At 36.0% G+C, this 22384-nt stretch overlaps 2 protein-coding genes across 2 annotated transcripts; one reads left to right on the plus strand and one right to left on the minus strand.

Moving 5' to 3' along the window:
* Nucleotides 1–753: 753 nt before the first annotated feature.
* On the plus strand, nt 754–2141 carry LOC139847934 (protein PHLOEM PROTEIN 2-LIKE A10-like). The gene has a single exon (XM_071837667.1). It carries the CDS (start codon nt 770–772, stop codon nt 1937–1939), a length of 1170 nt encoding a protein of 389 aa, XP_071693768.1. The 5' UTR covers nt 754–769; the 3' UTR covers nt 1940–2141.
* A 9223-nt stretch (nt 2142–11364) lies between these two features.
* Nucleotides 11365–11962, minus strand: LOC139850334 (phytosulfokines 3-like). The gene is made up of 2 exons (XM_071839918.1): nt 11767–11962; nt 11365–11633 (listed from the first exon to the last, which is right to left on the minus strand). The coding sequence occupies exons 1-2, from the start codon at nt 11887–11889 to the stop codon at nt 11523–11525; spliced, it is 234 nt and encodes a 77-aa protein (XP_071696019.1). The 5' UTR covers nt 11890–11962; the 3' UTR covers nt 11365–11522.
* Between the last annotated feature and the right edge of the window lie 10422 nt (nt 11963–22384).

The raw sequence follows: 22384 nt of genomic DNA on the forward strand, positions 1-22384 counted from the left end.
GAAAAGGAAAAATTAAACAAATCTATATAGTCATATAAAGCTCCAAAATAATGATGTCATCATTAAGCTAATTACTTTTTAATTTTCATAATGATGATGTAATAATTATATATTAATTTAAGTAAAAAATAATACAAAAAGAAATACTAATCTCTCCTAAATTGTAATTTTAATTTTTTAAAAAAAATTTAAAGGCATTTTTATTACTAATAATTATTTATTATTATTTTTTACTTTTAATATAATAATAATAATTATTATATTATTAATATTCAAATATGGATTCTTTTTACGAAACTAATTACGTTACATATGTATGCTAAAATACATGTTTCTATATATTTGTAAAATAACGACAAATTTCTTAATTAAACGAGTCATTAAAATAAATGACTTTAACATTTACAGTCACTTAATACCTATTATATATAATTAAATTGTTTCGTTTAAACAACCCGTGATTTCACGGGTCATTTCAGTGATATAACGATACACTGATATATTTCTACATTCTAATTTCCAAATGGATTAGATACGTATGAACGCTGGTTCGCGGTAGGACTCGACCTCCAAAGATTCTGCAACTTCAAACTTTTCGTAGGTTCGTAAATTTACACGAATACTTGCACTTTTAGTTGCAGCTACATGATAATTTTACCATTTAATCCGTATCTGCGATTGAAAACCCTCATTTAACCTCCTATTTCAATTGTTCACTTCCTAAATCAGTCAACGAAATTTCAATCCAATTATTGAAATTAAGTGTTATATGGATTTAAATCATGTGCATACGAGCTTGAATTACACTCGAAAGAATAAGAAATGGATCCTTCTCATTGCAGCGTTAGGGTTTTCAACTTATGGTGCAATTAGGGTTTATAATTCACCTTCTGTGGTCAGAAAGAGGGAAAGATTCTTCAAAGTATTCAGCGCGTTCTCTTCGATTGCTGAGTTACTAGGTGATTCTGCTGAGACGATTGGTATCATTTCAAAGGATTTGAAAGTTTTTATACAATCTGATTCTGATGAAATTCCGAATAGTTTGAGACAATTGTCGAAGATTACGACATCCGATGAGGTTTCAGAGTCTATTGTTAGTGTTACGAGATCTTTAACTGTTGGAATTTTGCGAGGGTATACTAGGGTTGGGGCGAAAAAAGGCGATTCGGGTAACAGTTTTGCAGATAAAGCTTTGGATAGGCTGTTTTCTGCAGCTGGAACTGGTTTTGTTTCTGTCGTTGTAGGGAGTTTTGCTAAGAATATGGTTATGGCGTTTTATACGAGTGCAGAGGTTGAAATGAATGGTTCGACGAGCTCGGTTCAGGATTGGGTAGACGTAATAACCGAAGAGAAATGCAAGGGATTAATTGGAGATTGTATACAGCAGTTTGTGAGCACATTAGTTACTGTTTATCTTGACAAAACTATGGATGTTAACCCTTTTGATCAGATGTTTTCAGGTATGACTAACCCTAAACATGATCGAAAAGTAACTGAATTGTTAACTACTTTTTGCAACGGTGCTATTGAGACTCTTGTTAAAACATCCCACCAGGTTCTTACAAATCCTAATGGTAATAATGGTAAAGAATTGATTTTGAATGAATTGAAATCAAGAAAAAGTGAGAGTAATGGTATTGTGAGTAGGATTTCGTCTACGTTAGCTGTTCCTAGTAACAGAAGGCTTGTTCTTGATGTGACTGGGAAGGTAACGTTTGCGACTGTAAGATCTTTTTTGGACTTTTTTTTGGATCAGTTATCGACGGGAGTAAAAAGAAAGGTTGATGGGGTTCATGAAGATGCGATTGAAAAAGGGCGTGAAGTTTATAGGTATGTGAGTACAAAATCTTATACTGTTATGACTATATGTCTTACGGTGTGGTTGCACGTATTAAGCAGTCCATGGAGTTTTGCATCCGTACAAAATTCTCTAGCCTGAATTCATATCTGTATTATACAATACTATTGTGTGTATATATTGTTGATTGAACAGAATGAACTCTTTAGAGTCTTAATTGTCTCTACTTTAGTTATTCAATTTCGATATAGCTTCGAAAAGGATGAGTCTTGTTTGTTTGTATCAGTTTACAAGGACACAAGTATCATCAATGATATAGTATAAGAGAACTGTATGCATGTTCTACCCGAAAGTGTTTGTATCAGTTTGTTATAGTTCATAGCTTCTACCTTAAAAGAACACTTTTATGTATCTAAGCATGTTCATATGCTTGTGTGCAGCGCATGCATGTATATTTGTGTATACAAATTGTCAAATTGTATGCATGCAAGGAAGAGTTGGTCATATAATATGACAGACACGGATCAAAATGACACTTTTAAGTGATAGTAGTTGGTATAATTTTCTGCTTTGACAAAGTAAAGTATATATGAACTGAGTAATTTATAGCTGGTCCTGAATGTTTATCGGGTCTTTGAACATTAAGGGTGCGTTTTATTACCTGTTAATAATGGTTTAGCACTAGATACTGAATCACTCAAAATTTAACGCGTTTGTTTCTCACCTCTGAATGACATATGGTGCTGAATAGTTCTGAACCATTCAGAGCTGAAATACTCTTTTAACCATTAAACAACTAAATTTTATGTAATGTTCTCTTTCACTTATATCAAAAACACTTATTAAATAAGTATATTGTTTTTTTATTCATGCAAAAGGTTTTTAAGGTAATTTCATATCATTCATATTATATATTTAAAATGATTATCAAACATGTTATGTTATTCGGAACAAACTTCAGTTAGAACCTTTAAATCATTCATATTATGAATGATTCAGCGTTAAATCATTCAGTTTTATCAAGTACAACTTAAGTTACAAAAACATAAATTTAGTTAGACTGAACCCATCTCTACCCATAAACCACGCTATAGTAGCATCAAATGATGCGGTGCCTGCAAAAGCAAAGAATGTGCAACTGAATAGGTAATCAAATCTTTGGTTCTGTTAAAGACCTGTGACCAAAGATGTATGATATGCTGCTGACTTGTGCACAAATTGAGGGCACCATGAAAATCAATGAGATGATCCGAATCTTACTTAACGAGCTTTATATGCTAACTGGACAAAAGTATTGTACATCTGAAGTGCATGACTTGCAGGTTTTCGTCATCGAGATGAAGAAAATAAGTGAAACTTGATTCTCAAAGGCTTGATTATTCTAGAAATATTAAGCTCATACTAAAATGGTGTCAATATGAAAGGGTTAGTAAAAGGTTAATACAACGTACAATTTTATGGGCTAAAACTGGTTGGGCTTGTCCTGGTTGATCACAGAGGAGTAGTTGCCAATAATATGTGATGGTAAACAAGGAGATTACCAAAAGTAGTGATTCTTCTAGTGTTGTGTCACCACTCGAATACTTTGGATCTGACTACAGAAATAGTAAGTAACTAATGAAATGATCCGTAAAATTACGGGTTTGTGACATCAGCAGACCCTCTTAATTAAATAACATGTGTCCAAGATTAAGTATTAGTATAGGATTAATTAGGAAAGATGACATCATTAGGATAGTATTTTAATAGATACTATAGATAGATTTCCAAAGCCCAATTAATAGCATACATACGGTCAACGTCAATCTTAAAGAAGGTAATTCTTTAGGCTGTAGTCGTCTTTGTTTTATTTATTCACTTGTTTGATGTATTTTTTATATTCATTGTGTATGTTTGGTTAGTTTTTAGTGGCGGATCTTGGAATCTTAGTTACTGATGTCACAAAAAAAAAAAAAAAAAAAATTACAATAGGTTATCATTAGTTAAAAGTTCAAGAAAAAATTTCAATGCATCGAGTATTTCAGTGGTAACCCGTGTTACCACTGAGCGTAAACTAGATCCGCCCTTGTTAGTTTCGGTCCAAGTGGTTGTCTAAATTGTTATATATATATATATATATATATATATATATATATATATATATATATATATATATATATATATATATATATTTCTAGTTTCGGTTGTTTGTGTGTGATTTTGGTTTGGCGAGCGATGCTCGGTTATAAATAGTTCATTAGTTACTTTTCTTTATATCTTTCTAGGTTCGAGCCTTGTCCCGACCCCCTATTGTGTTCTTCCTGATTGTAGATGCTTTCCTTTTAAAAACGTTTACGTTTCTATATGAGTAGTTATATTTTTAGAACAAAAAAAAAAAAAAAAATAGCATACATTGCAACCTTTTTAACCTTCACCAGTTTATAAAATTTCTTAAAAATTTGGTTTCAAATTGTTTAACTCAAAAACTGAATCGAATGATAATTGAAAAGAAAACCAAACCTCTTTGAATTCAGTTTTTAGTTCGGGTTACAAATCTGAATTCGTTTTACGTATCAATTTCCGTTTTGACTTTTCTGAATTTGGCGAAACTGAAAATCAAATTTAAATAATAATATGTTAAATTATTAATATATAAACTGATTTTAAATTCAACAATCGAATTTAAACGTGATACTTTTTGATTATTTTGGTTAAGTTATAACTTTTTATCTTTCGATTTAAACCGAAAGTAAACCGACTTCGAATTTTGAATAATTTTGAGTTTTAAAATATGAATTGTTTTCTGATTCAATCGATAGCTTTTCAAATTTGCCTTAAACAAATTTAAATTCGAGGAAACTGAACCAAATAAATTGAAAATTTAAATGATAAATACCCATAATTAGCATGAATTTAGCTTAACAAATTATTATGCAAATGGAAGATGGGAATAATTAATGTGCACATACACCACATATTGGCGAAGGAATGAATGATATACATACACACAAAAACATATCATATTATCATAAATAAGTATGTGGTCAAATAATAGTGTAAAGTCATTTAAATATATGGATTTCATGTAGACAAAGAATAGACATTGAAGGAGACTTGTTTGACATTCGAAGGCAATAAAATCCGCCTAAACATGATAACAGTCACGGGATGAATACTAAAAATATCGCCCTTCTCGAAGTAATTTCTTGCTTAAAGAATAATATGTTTTATTATTATTATTATTATTATTATTATTATTATTATTATTATTATTATTATTATTATTATTATTATTATTATTATTATTATTATTATTATTATTATTATTATTGCTTAAAGAATAATATGTTTTATTATTATTATTATTATTATTATTATTATTATTATTATTATTATTATTATTATTGTACTAATTATTATCATTATTATTATTATTATTATTATTATTATTATTATTATTATTATTATTATTATTATTATTATTATTATTATTATTATTATTATTATTATTATTACTAGTTTATAACCCACGCTTTCGCGGGTTTTGGGCGAAATTGCTAAATACTATAAATAATGTCATAAGTTTGTTATAGTCTTTTAAGACGACTTTAATGATCGTGATTTATACTAACATGTAAATTATAAGAATTAGTTAGAAGTTCTAATTAAGTATGTATAAGGAAGACAATCGTGTGACACGAATCCCTTATATCAATGATTTGCACATAATAATTACGTCTTTATTTGTCGCAGCCCGTGTACCCATTAACAGGTTAAGTGTTTTCGTCCATGCTCGTAACTCACGTATACCAATGACCCGCGAACAATAAAATTACACGACATGTAATTATAATTATAATAAATATTAATATTTTGTAATTAAATGTAAGTATGCAGGTTATCAGACCCGGGGGTTGTTGACTCAGAAGTCAAATTTTACCCGTAGCGGGTATGATATATCCATGACCCACTTACGATCTGTTAATGGATAAAAATATTTACCTGATCCGTACTGATGTATAAGGTTGTTTTATTATGGATATTATTTATTAAATTAATTAAATAATAATAATAATCTATATTAATATAGTTACATAATTATATCGATGTAAATTATTCCATTAATTATTGTAAAGGATGTTGATGTTAATTTACATATAGTATCATTATTATTTGAATTTACGTATAGTGTTATTATTATATTAATAAATAGAGCTAATTCACGTATAGTATTATTGTTATGTTAATTTATGTTATACTTAATATTTATTATTATAAATTATAATATATAATAATATCAAAATTCAATAAATAATAAATAAATGTGATAGAATTTTAAGAATAGTAGGATTTTTTAGATGTGAAGAACTAATGAAATATTAGCTAATAATATAATTTAATTGTTAGATTTGTTTTTTAAATAATGATCTGATGGTTGAAATTTAATATGCTATGCTAATTTCCCTTTTGTTATAATAATATATATATAGAGAATAGAGATATAGAGATAGAGATAGAGAATAGAGAATAGAGAAATAGAGAATAGAGATTATTGTTATTATTATTATTATTATTATTATTATTATTATTATAATAAACTTAAAAGTTTTAAAACTAACAAAAAATTAGTGGAAAGTCTAGAGACAATCTGGGCCCCCACACCTCTAGCAATAGCAAAACCTATCCTAGTAAAAATATGAGCAGCAGCAGCACCGGCACCAATATCTTGCGCCATCGAACTCTTCTGAACCCGTTTTAGCAAAGAAACAGCCTCCTTCTCTAATTCCCCAAGGGAAGAAAATGAGAAAGGAATGAAACCATAACCAATCGCCAGACAACTAGATTCGTACTTGACCCGCTTCCGACGAGCCGCATTAATCACAGCACGTCCAGGGACAAAGTCAGAAAGCCCAGACTGTGTCAAAGGAGAAGACCCTGTCAAGTCAACACAAACATCGCGACCACAATCCCAGGAATAAAGTAACACATCTGCAGGTCTGAGGGCCCTGTCGTTCCCTCCAGACAACCCAATGTCAACCTCCTTTCTCGCTGAAATCCCAGATCGATAACAAACATCAACAAGGGAATCCCGGACAATATTATGTCGATGCTTAATACCCACCATACCAGCACAAGACACCGCGTGATCCCCGAAAATATCCCCAGTTAAAACCCTTGAACAGGCAGAGCATGCCGTCGAGATAGAGAACAATGGAACACCTAACCGGTAGCACAACACACATCGGTAAGTCTTTGCGTTCATCGTCTGACCCAACCCCAAAATAGGGACTGCCCTTAGCCAAGCAGAGGTGTGATCACTCTGCTGTGATTTCCATAAGGCCGATTGTCGGGGAGATAACGAAAAAGTGGATTCTGCAGAAGCGGTAACCTTTGTGAAATAAACATCTGCCAATTTGTTCATGAGTATTGGGGCAGCGACCTCACTCGGATTACCTAAAATATCAAACCCAACCGTTTCATTAAACAGACCCAATGCATCTTCAAAAGCACGACCAAGACCAACAATACCCGCATGACGTAGGAGCTTGGTCTGCAATCCAGCAGACTGTAATCGAGAAGCCAGAAAAGCATAATGACGAACATCTCCCGCAGAATAAACACCAAGCCCTCCAAATGCAAATGGCAAGGTGGCAAGCCGCCACTGCCAATCACCAAACCCAGGCCCTGAAGCAGTAACAATACGCTCCAAGGAAGATCGAAGGGCTCCATCGAAAGCGCGTTGAGCCGCCTCAAATATACTAGGAGGACAAGTACGCAAGGAAAAGTAGAGTTTAGAAACTCCCGTACATGCCCTAAGAAACAACAACTCACACCGAGGATCAACAAGCTTAGCAACCTTATCCATAAGCGCAATGGACTTGGTCACCCTTTGCATCACCAGTTCACTACTAAAACCAGGATCGGAACTTGCTGGGGCCCCAAGCAACTTAACACCATTTAAAGGCCGAGCAATATTAGGAGGAAAGACACCTACTTGCCTGCTGCGAGGGTCCTCCGTAGGCCAGAAAATTTCTGTTTTTTCAACGTTGAGATGCAGCCCAAAACGAGGCCCATCCTCCATAATCAAATGCAAAACCTTCCCCACCACCAAAGTGTCCCCAATAATAGTACCATCATCCAAATACCACGCCTGAAGACAAACCTCAAAATTATCTCTGATTTTAGAAACCAAGGGTTGTAGGACCAAAGCAAAAAGCAGCGGACCAAGGGGATCACCCTGTTGCACCCCCTGAGAAGACCATAATGTGTGGTTCCCATAATACAATCTGGCTGGATTAGAGTAGCAAAATTCAACCCACCGAGAAATGCTCGGACAAAGGCGGCGAACTTCACGTAACATGACCGTACGATCAACTAGATTGAAGGCATTTTGAAAATCAACTAATAACATAGAGAGACCAACATCAGAGCCACAATCCTCAATCAGCCGATTCACAGCATGAAGAATAGCCTCACCACCTGAAGAAATACCAACACCAAACTGAAGACCATCGAAGTAACTTCCCAAAGACTGGCCAACCATAGCAGCGCCAACCTTCGAAACAAGACGTCGCCAAACAGTACCCACAGCTATAGGACGAAGACCACCGCCGGGCTTGACAAGCGGTGTGAGGGGAGCACTAGCAATATACTCTCCTAATTCCATAGGGCACCTTCCAGCTAGAAAGAGATTAACGACTCCGGTAATAGAGCCAACCAACTCATCCGAGACTGCCACAGCAGCACCACTCAAGCAATCCATAAGGTGTTGTGCACGTAAACCATCCCTACCACATGAAGTGCCCCGAGGAAAACTTTTAATCTGGCCCGAAACAACAGCAGAAGTCGTAACAAGGTGAAGGTGATCAACCGTCATATCAGGCAAGGATGGAGCGATAGAAGAAGGGTGCTTAGACAGCAAGTCCGCCAGTGTGGCGTCATTATAAGGAGCAACGCCTGATGAAGAAAGAACACGAGCTGCAGCGGTGTAATGGCCATCAAAAATCTTCCTACGACACTGCTTAATATTACGCTCTTCCAAATCAAGGACCTCATCATCAACCACTGACAACATAGGAGAATCCTCTGCCAAATACTCCCTCACAAGCTGTAAACTCCCACCCGCTGTCCCCCAAGAGCAAATAGCACGGGAAATATTCTCTTCCTGATGCCGACGCTTTATCGAAGACCTAGACTCACGACTACTCCGTGGCCGAAAGGTTTTAAGGGTACAGAGGGGTAACACCAACAAAGAGACCCAACTAGAAATGTCATCAGGCTTAGAGATCACCTTATCAAGAGCACCTTTCAAAACCCGAGAAAACCCCAAACGACACTTGGAAGGGATAGACTTAACCGTGCGAAACCCCTTAGAGAACAACTGATCCAGGAGAGCCACGTCAAAACCATCGTTATGATCACGCACCGAACCATCCTCAATACAAAGTCGAGCAGGAGAAGAGGGAGCTAGTGGCTTGGAAAAATTATGAAGCACAAAACGAACAACACCATTTCCCTCATCGGGGGGCGGCACATCCGGGCCCCTACCATGACGGCACTTAGCACGTACCGTGTGTGTTTTGTAGCAAACACCACATAACCAAATCCCCATACGCCTAAAAGTAACATCAGCGTCAGTATAAACATCCAAATTAGAAGTAAGAGAATGTCGAGTGATATCCCGCGCATCGATACCACAATGACGATCACTAAGATGCTTGATAAGAGATTGAGTGATTATTATTATTATTATTATTATTATTATTATTATTATTATTATTATACAGTAACAATGGGGGAAATAAGTGAAGAAACTGCAAATTGTGTTGACTTTGCTAAATGGAAATATGGAGATAAAACCTTATATATGGACACACAATACAAGTAGAATGGTGTGTATTTATGTGTTATTACGATTCATCTGCAGGTTGCCTGGGTTTGCTAAATGCCATGATAACAACCTTATCTACATCAACTTATTTACTGCCCTTCTATCCACCCTTGAAGCAGATTCTGTTTTTTTTCTCTTCAATTTTAACATGAGCCATATGTATTATTATTGTTATGTACATACTTGCAACTAAACTGCATCATTGAATTGTGTTTTAGTCTTTTAACCGACCTTGTTTGATTCATTGAATGTCTTTTTTGATAATAGATCGATGACTGAGATCGAATTTTCAAAACATGTTAGAGTACATTTGTAATCAACTTTGTTAAGTTATTCAATTAATATGTGGAACTGATCGAGCGTGTCTCAAAACGCTCGTTACTAGTTTAAGAAGATAATTGCTCCTGTTTAGGCTATCTGGCATAAGGAGTATTTTTACTGGCTTAACCTTGTTATTCTGTGATCGTTTTTGACTCATATTCTGGCTACCTGAATATATGTTGCTATCGTGTATTGTTTCCCTTGCTATTTTAATAACACGAATAAGGCTGAGACCAATAAAGCATATATGTTGTTCATTCTTGAGATAAACTTCGAGAGTTGCTAGTATATGATAGGTTTCACATACACGTATATATCTCATTCAACTGCCAACCACCTTCATTTCGGTTGACTCTTAAATCTAACATTTGTTCAACGTTTGTTTCTCTTTTATCAATCACTCCAGATGGTCCCATTGTCCCAAATGGCGGCCCTAAGTAGTTACCAATTTCAGTCAAAATGGGAGAGGAAAATTGTTTAACTCGTTGATGTTTAAGATCATCTCATGTTAAATTTATCAACATAAGATGTGATATGTTGCCTAACGGGTATCACACTCTAAAAGCTAAGTTCTGAAAAGGTCATTGAATTAACGGTATCGAGGTAACTCCTCCAATTAAAAAGTTTTGGATTCTTCGAATGCACTGGTAGACATTGTTATAACTACAAGAAAAATGAGCTTTGGTGAAGAGAGCGATTGGTCACTAATAACACTAAATTGGTTACTAAATCTAGTTAGCGACTAAAATAGGTTGGTCACTTCTCGTCACTATAGATTCGTCACAAAACATTATTAGAGACCAAAATATTAAAGTTGGTCACTATAGTGACTATTTTTTTGGTAACTAATATTGTATAGTAATCAAAATTTGGTAACTACTTTTTAAACGATAACTATATATTATTAATATTAGTAGTGACCAAATAATAAGTCTTCACTAAAAGATCATATCGTTACCGTTGGTGCATAAACGTAAGACCCTCGTTTATTTTAATTTAGTACAAAATCAAAGTTATACTCTCAGAGTCCATCCGTACGGATTGGAGTTACATCCGTACGGATAAGAGTCATGGTCTATAAATAGAGGATCTGGCTCATTGTCAAGGTTACGAACTCTAACACCTCTTAGCCGATTCCAATCGTTTCTTAGCAAACCCTAATCGATTCCTAATCGTTTCAAGTCAGTTCTTAAGGTAAATCGATCTAATAATCAGTGTTTTCGACTAAAAACACTATATCGAGGATTTCACACTCGATATAGCACTAATCTATTGTTTAATACTGTTTAAACGATCCTACAGTTATAAATGATTATTTTTCTTGTAGTGTATATTTTTGTAGAAAATTTCTGGTAGGGTGTGTGGGTATTCAAAATTGTAATAGCATGAATTTACTTTCAAAACTAGAAGTATTTCCATGAAAATGATACATGATCGTACCTTGAAAGTACACAGAACATATATACGTACATAGTCTACACTAATAATACAATATAAGAGAATAAAAGTTTATATGTTTCTTTAACTGTTTCTTCATGGATTGCTCTTTTGAGTATAAATATAATCAAGGTGAGCAACAAGTGTCCTTCTCATCAAGCACTCTTCTTCACCAATTCCTTGACACCCTTCCTCAACTTCAACACCCTACAAACAATAACACAAAACACAAGTTAGAAATTTAAATAAAATATCAACCTAGACAAGTTAAATAAATCATGCAAGGTTTACAAACTTATTCAACATGGGTACGTTCCTAGAGTTCGAGTTAGCTTATTACCTTGTTTGTTGTTTCAGTGGTGACGGTAGTGACAGTGGCGGTGGGCCCTGGCCGAGCAGAGCAAAGGGTGGAAGAGAAGATGAGGAGGGTTAATATGAGGAAGAAAGTGGTGCCTCTTGACATGATTTATTTGGTGATTACTATTTGGCTGGAAAGAATGTGTGTCAACTACTTCAAATGAAATGAGAAACTTGGATACACACATATATATACAAAGTATTTTTACTTTCAATTTTTAATTCAATGGTAATAAAGTAAAAGCAACTATGGAATACTATCACACCATTCTCTACCACATAAATATTTCAAACGCGTATAATTTGACTATTAATCTTGATTTAAAGTAGCAATCTCGAATCTAGAATTAAAATGAGACTATTGTTTATTCCACGTAATCATTTCGATAATGGTATAACTTTTGACTTTTTTGTATTGGAATGTTCCCTAACTATAAAAACTACAAGACAGTCAAATTGGTTTTAAATTCCTTTTTAGATGTTTAATCTTTGAATTTTATATTTTCACCTCACAAAAAACATCATTGACAGTTTGACAACATCAAATATATTTAAGTTGACGTTATTATTTTCAGTTTGGCAAAAAATAAATAAAAGATAGCTTATGAAAAAATAAGACTTATGATAAATATTAACAGAATAAAGGGTTTATGTTTTAGTGATATTGAAGTAGCTAATCAACTTTAAAGTTGTTAGTTCGAATTCAGTCATGAACTATTTAATAGGGATGTGTGTGCCGTTCTAAAGAAAGATAAATATTAACAAGTGAATGATCAAAATTATCCTTCTTTGATCTTGAAAATGAAAGAATAGTTACATCTTTTAATCAAATATTCGTTATGGTGAATTAAACTGAAGCCGTGTAATTTTTTATTTATTTTTATTTTTATATCAATTTGTAAACCGTCTTCACAGTAATTATCATGTAACCTACCTAATACAAACTACCTCCTTGATTAAATATTATATATTTAAATAATTGTTAATCATGTCGTGTTTTCTTTCCAGAACTATCATATTATCGTTATCACAACATTTCATCCTAGAACTAAATGGAACTGAAGCTATACCATTCATATCATTCTTCTTAAAACATATGAGGCCTAATATTATATTAATTTCATATCATTCTTCTTAAAGAATATGAAACCGAATATTAACTTTTTTTTTTTTTTTTTTTTTTTAAATGCAAAGCTTGTATTACTCAAATTATAGTGTACAAACTAGAGGCAAAGCATAACATTGGAATGCAAAGCCCCAAAACAAGATGCCTAATAATATTTTTTTTTTTTTTTTTTTTTTTAAAGGCAAGCTTGCATCAGCTTATCATTTATTTCAATGACAATCATCATTTGCACACACACACGCGCTTTCGGGCAGAAAACCCGAACCACACTCTGAGGATCCGATCCTTAAACCATCCCGAGGGGCAGGCGGGCCGGACCTTAGTCCCGGAGCGGGTCGGTAAAACCTTCCCTTTGGGCCACCTTCAAGGAATATATTTCAATTCCTAGAGCGGGTGACGAGGTTCGAACCCGAGACCTCTAGCCCTGCGAGTACACAAGTGTAACCGCGGTACCGCTGGACCGAAGATCCGTTGGTCAGGACGCCTAATATTTACATAGTTAATACGCGAATTTTTACTAAGATAAGCTGCGTAGTTGATATCAAGATATGATGCCGGATTTGATAACAACACGAGCCAATCAAGTTTATGACCTTTTAACTTCCGCGATATCCCCTCGAACTTTTTTATCTTGAATTTCGTTGACCAATACCGGAGCACTTGAGTCTTTATTTTGAAAGACTTTCATGTTCCGGTTCATCCAAAGTAAATATGCACTCACCCATTCCACCGTTTGCCAAATTTTCGAGCCAAGAGGAGACATATGACGCGAAGCTTTTCCTCGGAGAATTTTGCCATACTAAGATTTGAAAAGTTACCAAGATTCCACCAATTGTGCACTTTAGACCAAATATCCATGGAAAAGTTACAAAATATCAAAGAGTGATCTATCGTTTCGAGGTCGTCATCACAAATAGAACATCTAACACTATGCAAGCCGATCCCTCTTTTATCCGATTCAACACGAACCGAGATACGTTTCAATAGGGGTCTCCATACAAACAATTCAACCTTTTTGGGAACAAGGTTATTTTTCATTGTTTCTTCTCGTGATGTACCTGCGAAATTGAGGACTTCTACATCAATAACATCAGTTAATTTTTTAACAGTAAAAATGCCATTCGATGCAATAGTCCATCGAAATGAGTCCCGACTACGCACGTCAAGAGTTACTGTAGCAAGCTGCTCACAAAGGTTTTCGAATTCAGTTTGCGTTCTGCCACCAGGTGCTCGAATCTAATCCCACAGGAAACTGATGTCGGCTGTCGAAGAAGAACACACCCGATCTGTAAGACCCAAATAATTATTGTACAAAGAGTAAAAATGATGCCCATTAAGTGTGTGAAGCGTGGAGGAAATTTAAAAGCTGACAGGCTGTTTGGACCATCGTGCGCGCCGCACATGGCTAGGGGTGCGCGCCGCGCACTACACCTGGCGACAGTTTTCCGTTTTCTGATAATTAGAGTTAAAGGAAGGGCAATTGTGTCTTTTCACTTGGGGTCGGATCTGTAGCCTTAACACCAGAATTGGATCTAGTTTTGGATCATTTTCACATCCACTAAACACTCTCATCCATTCTTAGAGAGAGAGATAGAGAGTTCTAGAGAGAATTTGGGGTTTTGGAGAAGAAGAAGCTTGAATCGATCAATAGCTCGAGTGTTAAAGTTGTTCAGCTCGTTCTTGGCTACGTTTTGGTAGTGTTTGTAAGCTCTAACTCCGAATTTAATTGTTAAGACTCTTGTTCATGTTTAGGGTTTGAGCTTGTTAGGGTTCTAAACCCCATTTCTCATGAATTTGGGGGTTTTGCTATATGTATTGTGTAAGTAAACCCGATTATTGTGGGTTTAGGGTTTGAGGACGAATTTGTTCATTGTTTGGGTGTTAAATCACTAGCTTGTAAGTGTGTTAGTGTTTAGATGTTCATGAGAACATGTTTGTATGACAAAATGGGTGTTAACCTTGATTTGGTGTCAAACTAAGTTTTGAGTCAAGATTTGAAGAATCAAGTATGTAAATGTCTGGTTCATGCGTTAAATGGTGTTTTGAAAAGTTAATCACTAGCCGTTAGTGATTAAGGATGTTTTCGGGACTTATGTCAAATGGGTGAATTGAATTGGGTCAAATTTGGTAGTGACACTAATTTTGGATTAATTGGATGATAAGCACTTTTGTTAAGTGTTTAATGGCGTTTGAAATGATTACTACCTGAGTAGTAATTTCGTGTTAAGACCTAGGTTGGTTTAAATGGTGCCAAGTATAATTTAGGTTAAATTGTACTTGTTTGATGGGTCAAAATTACCACCCGTAGTGGTAATTGGTGAAGTCCCCTTTAGGTGTCTAAATGGGCGGTTTGTGGAGGTCGGTATAAACCCTTGGTTAAGGGTGTTGGAGTTAAATTCTCTCGTAGAGAATGTATGTTGATTGTTTGTATACCTATATGCGTCTTATACGTAAAGGTTTGCACGGTTGCGTTTGGAGGCGATTTATATACATGACTTGTGCGGGCATTTCGAGGTGAGTGGAATAATTATACATGTGTGCATATAATGTATTTACTTGTGTGAAATGCGATGTGGGTTTTAAGTTCGGGTATGCGATACCACATCATGTTGGCATGGGATGAGGGTTTAAAGTTCGGGTATGCGATACCTCATCACCATCGCGTGTGTGTGCGGGCGTGAAGTGTGGGTTTTAAATTTCGGGTATGCGATACCACATTTCACATGACGGGTGGGTTTTAAGTTCGAGTATGCGATACCACCCAAGGGACTTGTGATGCATACTAGTGGCGTCTGCGTGGCTAACGGTTCATTCGCGAGAATCGTTCCCTTTGTATGATTGGTTAACCATGGTTATGTGTTGTAGTATAGCATATTATATTGTTCGTGTTATATGCTATCGTTTGTGCTAGCTCGTAATATCGTGGATTTAGCGTTGTGCGTTGAAATGGTATGCTAATTTAAATTGCTAGCGTGTTTGAGGTAGTTGTGTAAGTGGTTGCAAGTAAGTTGGTTATATATGTATATGTATAACTATTGCATTCACTAAGCTTTTAGCTTACCCTATCGTTGTTTACCTTTTTCAGGTATTGTGTTAGGAGGCTAGCTAGTTGTTAGACTAGTTGCGTAGGAGCGCTTGGGCTCGATGGGGTAGCTTTTGGATATGCGGACGCGGATTGGGGATTTGGTAGTCCCCGGGATTATGCTCTTGGTATCGGGTTGGGTTATAGAGTCCTAACTCGTCTAAATGTAAATTGGGATTGAAACTTGTATTTTGTACGAAAGTCGTAAAACGGCTGATGTGGGCCCGGTGTTGTAAAACTCGTTTTATTATTGGAACGTGTTAGTTTTATCTAATATTATATGTTGTGAAAAGCGTTTCGTCTAAAAGTGTCGGAAAGTGGGAGATTTTTAATTAAAAATTGAAAATTTCGGACAGAAGCTGACCAGGCCTTGTGCGCGCCGCGCATAGGCAGTGGAGCGCGCCGCGCACCCTTCTGTCATATATATATATATAAAAATAAAAATTTTGCTGCGTATTCGGTTGGATAACGGGTTGAGTCGTTACAAGTGGTATCAGAGCATAGTCTAAGGGAATTAGGTGACCTTGGAATAGGTGCCTAGTCTTAGACTTATTGACAGTGGTGCGTTATATGCGGGACTTGTAGGAGTACGGGTCGGATTGAGATTTGTTAGTGCCTTTGAGTAGGTGACTAACTAGGACTAGTGCTTGTCCAAAGTGTGATTATGTGGGGCCTTATTCCGTGTATAAATTAGTGCCTTAGATAGCTAGTGCCTAATATAAGTAGGCGAACCTGAACGTTGTTGACTTGTTGTTGCGGTGTACGTGTGTATATTTATTAATATATTGTATATAGGTGTATATACATGTATCTGTTGGTGCGGTGTCCTAGGGACGAATCTATCGGAGATATTCGGATATTTGGTGGTTGAGTGATCAGGTTCACGGTAAGGACTATGGTCATTCGGGTACTAGGAGTTATCGCGTGTTATTTTGTGTGAATGTTGCGCTAGTCCGGGTAAAGTACTTTGCGTGACCATGTGGAAATGGTAAGGTACACAATTGTAATAGTGACTGATCACCATTATTACAACCGTGTATCTTGACACCAAGCCTGACATGACGAGTACCGAACGGATGAAACGTGGCATGGTTGGAGTAGATTCGGGATAAATTAGGAATCTTTTATCGATTCCTAGGATATAGTTATCGCGGGTGAATTGCTCGTTGTCACATCGGGTTCATTGCGAGTCGAGAAGTGTTACGGTGTTTTCGGTTAGCTAAATTGGGTGAGCGAAATCACGAGTTTAGTGTGTGTTTAGTCACCCTAAGTAGTGGGTGCACCATTGAGATTGTCGTGGGTTGTGGTTACTTATCGTAACTAGGATGACCGACTTATGTGTATGTGCGTGTGCGATGAGGACTTGAATTCCTTAATGGAATGTGACAAGTCTAATGATTGTAGTTTGGGGCTACACTAGGTAGAGTATGTGGTTAGAGAATTGTGTAAGGATTCTAATTGTGAGTCGCCTTGGAATTGGCGAATCGGGGAGTCTTCGGGTCGTTAAAATCATGTGAGTAGGACCCGTATGGCAATGGTTGTGTTAGTGTGTTGTGAATCATCGGGTAACATTCCTAACGGAATATTCCATGTAGTTGTGGTTGTGCCGATATGTGGAATGGTGTAAGACTTGGTGTTCCCGAGCGTTAGTGTTAGATGAAGGGCTTTGTTAGGCTATATCGTTTAGCCTTATGGAAATTACGGGTAGCGTGTGATCGCTAGGAACTTTCGATAAGACGATAAAACCATAAGGTTTGTCGGGTAGGTATGACTTCGGGTCATTATTATAGAGAGATGGGTGACATCGGGTGCATGGAACCTAAAGATCGAGTTTCTAAAATTCGGTTGATGGTGGTGGGAGTCTGCATGACACTGCGTCAGGTGCCTCTTTATACCTGCTAGTGTAATGTTCAACTCTGGTAGTGGTGTGATCACTTTATGCTTAGGGTGACCGTGAGATGCCCTTGGAAGCAGCAGAGATTACAATAGTGATCGACGGGTGATAGTAATTCGACGGTTACGAAAGTCGAAGTTTAAGAGCATTGTAGTAAATGCTTCTTATGAAGTGACGGATGAGCGGATCTTGCTGCTCTTATGTGTTAGACGAGTAACGATGACCGGTGAGCCGGTGATGGACTTAATGGTCGGTTAGGCCGAAGGTTATGATGAAGCGTTGATATCGCGGTCGACGCAATTATTGTGTCGGATTGGTCACTCTTCTCCATGAGAGTGAGCAATTGTTAATAAAGGTTCGTTGCGGGGAAGGTCGGGTGATCTCGACTGAGATGCACGATTGATTAAGCAGAGTGGCGTATGCCTAAGCTTAGAGGCGTACATAGGATTTTGGTGGTGTTCGCTTTGCGAACGATGAAGGGCTGTTAGTTGTTAATTATGGTACGAAAGTGCGATGTCGTCACGTGTACGACATCTCTAGTGAGTGTGTATGATGGCTCTGAGAGCCTAAGGTGAATTTACGGTGATTTGGTGTGTATGACTAACGATGAGGAGGGTCATGTGTGTCGTGAAATGACAATTCCGCGGGATGTTATCATCTTGGCGGTGAGAATATGGAGCTAAATCCTAAGTGGGGGAGTTTTTACTGATGTTTGGGGAAGCTCCGGTGGTGTTAGATCTAGTGAAGTGTAAGACCTCTTATGTAAGGTGGTCGTGTAGCACCAAAGTGCGGTATGAGACCAATGGCGAAGTTGGAGTTCACGGAGGTGAGATAATGAAGTTGTTGTTGCAGGTGCTCTCGAAATGTAAAATCTGGGTTGCTTTGAAACTTGGATCGTATTGCCGAATAGGTACAATTTCGATATTGTGGTGGATACTGCATTTTCCTTGTTGGGAAACGTGATCGTGAAAATTGTCAAGTGGATTATTCCACTTAATGGACGATTGTGAGGCGAGAGTGTCGGTTCTGATTGTCTCACATAGAGACACGCGAATGTTGTTTTGGTTGCGAGAGTGTGTACCATAGTGATGTGACCCGTAGGTTGCATTGAAATGTTGAGGCCATCCTTAACGGACGGTCTAGGTAGGAAGGTTCACCCGAATTTGGTGACTTTTTTTTTGTGAGTCGTGTGACGAATTGCGGAAATTTTGTGATGATGATTCGCCGTTGACGGGGTTCAATTATACGAATAGCCTTTATGCTAGTACTAGGAAGCCGTATTGTATGGTTCAGAGGAGAAACCCTATGACGATGCGTTGATGTTTCGCCTAACTCGTAGTGTATTATTTTCGTCCTGGATTAATCCAGTGACGGATAGTCGTGTGCGGATCGATCGGTGGGAAAGCGGTGCTTCTAAAGTGTTATTTTGGGGTTATCAAAATTTCTTCGTTGAAGAATGACCCGGGTATGGAGCCGGAGGAAGTTGGTTCTTGGTCTAGAGAATATTCAGGAATGATCGGTTGAGTAGTACGTTTATTAACCAATGGAGTACGGAGTTTTAAGGAAGCATAAATCCTTTTCAATTTGGATTAATGCAAGTCATGGTTCACGACGTAGTGGATTTTAGTATATCGCGTTGGGTGATGCGATTATTGATGTAGCTTGTTGTGAATTTTAGCCGAGAGGACTTGAAGAGATATGTGGTGTTTTTCGTATTTTTCTAAGCGGAAATTTTGGACTTCGAGTGTATGAGATATCGCTTGTTGCGGTAGTGCACGCTAGTGATTATTAGCGTGTAGTGAGATCTTAGAATTTACGGAGGGTGTTATGGATGTCGGGCTTGATTGTGTTTCGTAGGATCGTGAGGAGTGACGACGATGATTGTCGGTGAATTGTTCTACTTTTGGTTTGATTGTGAAATGTATTATACGGGTTGGATACTCGGTGTAGGAGCAAACGGTTGCGGTTGTTTCGTCTCGAGGGGTGATTACCCTTTCTCGTTGTAATATATGATGCGTTAGTGTACGAAGCAAGAAGTCGGATGTGTGATTACTATATGTGTGACTCCGCATTTGGAAGCGAGAATGTTCAAGGGGGAAGTGCTTAACTTCTAGTATTTGGTGCGGATCACGAGGACGTGATCGAATCTAAGTGGGAGAGAGTTGTAAGACCTAAATAATTATTGTACAGAGAGTAAAAATGAATGTGACATTAATATCAAAAATACCAACATATTATATAAATGAGAACGACACTATATGATAAAAACAAACTTTATTGAGTATGCAGCGGAATGAAATAGAATGTCGTTACAAGAATTGAAATTACAAGAATGTAAATAAATGCATAAATAATAAATGTGACTCTTTCTTCAAGTCCTAGAGTCCAAGTAGCATCACATAGATAAGAGCAAGCTGATCAATCTTAACCTGAGACAAAACATGCTAAAGTGTTAACCAAAAAGGCTGAGTGAAGTTCATAGGTTTAACAAAATAGTTGACCATTGTTTAGACCACAAGATTTTTATTTATAAAAGTAGATCTCGCAGGGATCTAAAAGTAGTGCCAAGTTTGTGATATTTAGACTAAACAGTTTCAAAGTTTGCCCCATGACAAGCTGTACTGTCCTTGTCGGTTTGAATCATTATTAAGTAATACAATGAATTGGTCAAATGTATCGGGGATGTTACTCCCGATAGGCGTACTCCCAATAATTAAGCATGCGTTATGTAAAAGCAATTAAAAATATCACAGTGGGGACTTGCAGGACATAGCCAGGTATAGCACAGTTTTTTAGTTGGTACTTGTGTCTAAGTTGTAAATATTAAAAGAAGCATGTGTCTCACCCCAGTAGGTTAAATAAGTTGTGCACAATATAAAGTGGGGCTATGAAGTTCACCTTAGTAAGTAGGAGAAGAGTATGTTATTCCTCGAAATAGAAGAGTTGGATGAATGTGAGCAGAAAGTCAACCTAATGACATTTAAGAGTAGTTAAATGTTTGCCCAAGTTTAAGTTAAGTATGCAAGTGTTTAAGTGTAGTTCTTTTTACTAAGTTCCCATTTTTAGTAAGTTCTCACTTTTAGTAAGTTTCCATTTTTAGCAAGTTAGTGTTGAACACTAGTGAGTTGTCCTTAATAAGTCCACCACTTATTAAGTGTGTAGGTGACTAAGTGTTGTTCACTTAGTGAGTGTATGATTACTATGGGCGAGTTTGATAATGTGCACCATACCCAAACATCTATGCCACCGCCGAGTCACTTGAATGATCTATTGTTACTGGTTGGCCCAGGATCTCTTGACCAGAATCTAAGTCTTGGCATTCGAGATCCACAAGCGTCCCATAATGGTACCAAGGATCACCCTAGGCCTTAAGTAGCGTTGACGTTCGAGTAATTTCACGTTATCGTGTATGTTATAATCTTATAATATAAGTATTATAATATAAGTAGTACATCTAAGTGTTAATAGTAGTATAAGTGTATAAGTGTTAGGCTGTAGTATGTAGTATAAGTAGTGTTAGGGTTTAGTAGTATTAAATGTTTTAAATAGTATTTTAGTAGTATTAGGTTTAGGGTTTAGTAATGTAATGATTAGATTTAATGATTAAATGATTAGGTATAATTATTATATGATTAGGGTTTAAGTAATTAATGTTTAATAATTAAGGAATGATTAGGTAATGATTTAGGTTAAATTAGAGTTTAATAATGATTAGGAAATGGTTATTATATAATTAGGCTTATATAGTTAATGTGTAGGGTTTAAGTAGTATTAGGGTTTTATATTAGTGTAGTGTATCTGTATGTATATGCCGTGTGTATATGTATATATATATATAGTTTATATATTTTTTTTAAAATATATCCGTATGTATATATATATAATAATTATATATATATATATAATAATTATATATATATATATATATATATATATATATATATATATGAGTCGTATATGTATATATATTATGTATATATATTTGTTACCATTTTAAATATTAACATAATCTTGGTTAATCATTAGGGTTTATATATATATATATATATATATATATATATATATATATATATATATATATATATATATATATATATATATATATATATATATATATATGCCGTATATGTATGTATATGTATGTGTTTATATTTTTTTCTTAACATGAACATGTATGTATATGATCAAGAATGAATATGATTATGAATATAAACATGAATCGAAAGATAGAATTAAAAAGATTTGGATCCAGGGTTATACCTTGATGATGTATGATGAAGATTAACAAAAAGAAAAGAAGAAAACTTGAAGATGAAGATCCAAGCACTCGAATACTCAAGAACACTTTGAAGATCACGAAGAACACGTTGAAGATCACTTGAAGATTAGCCTGAAAAGTAGAAGACAATAACCAAAATAACAAAAAGGTGGTGGTGGTGTTCGGTTTTGGTTGAAAACCGTGAGGTGGTGGTGGTGTTTGATGATTGCCGATTGGTGGT

The sequence above is a fragment of the Rutidosis leptorrhynchoides genome, chromosome 5 (assembly GCF_046630445.1).
Source record: "Rutidosis leptorrhynchoides isolate AG116_Rl617_1_P2 chromosome 5, CSIRO_AGI_Rlap_v1, whole genome shotgun sequence".
Lineage (NCBI taxonomy): Eukaryota > Viridiplantae > Streptophyta > Magnoliopsida > Asterales > Asteraceae > Rutidosis > Rutidosis leptorrhynchoides.

Excerpts from the sequence above, each read along its gene's own strand:
- LOC139850334 (XM_071839918.1), bottom strand. The coding sequence starts at position 11,889 with ATGTCAAGAGGCACCACTTTCTTCCTCATATTAACCCTCCTCATCTTC. Across the intron at positions 11,634-11,766 it reads CCACTGAAACAACAAACAAG|GGTGTTGAAGTTGAGGAAGG; the intron begins GTAATAAGCTAA and ends TATTGTTTGTAG.
- LOC139847934 (XM_071837667.1), top strand. The coding sequence starts at position 770 with ATGGATTTAAATCATGTGCATACGAGCTTGAATTACACTCGAAAGAAT.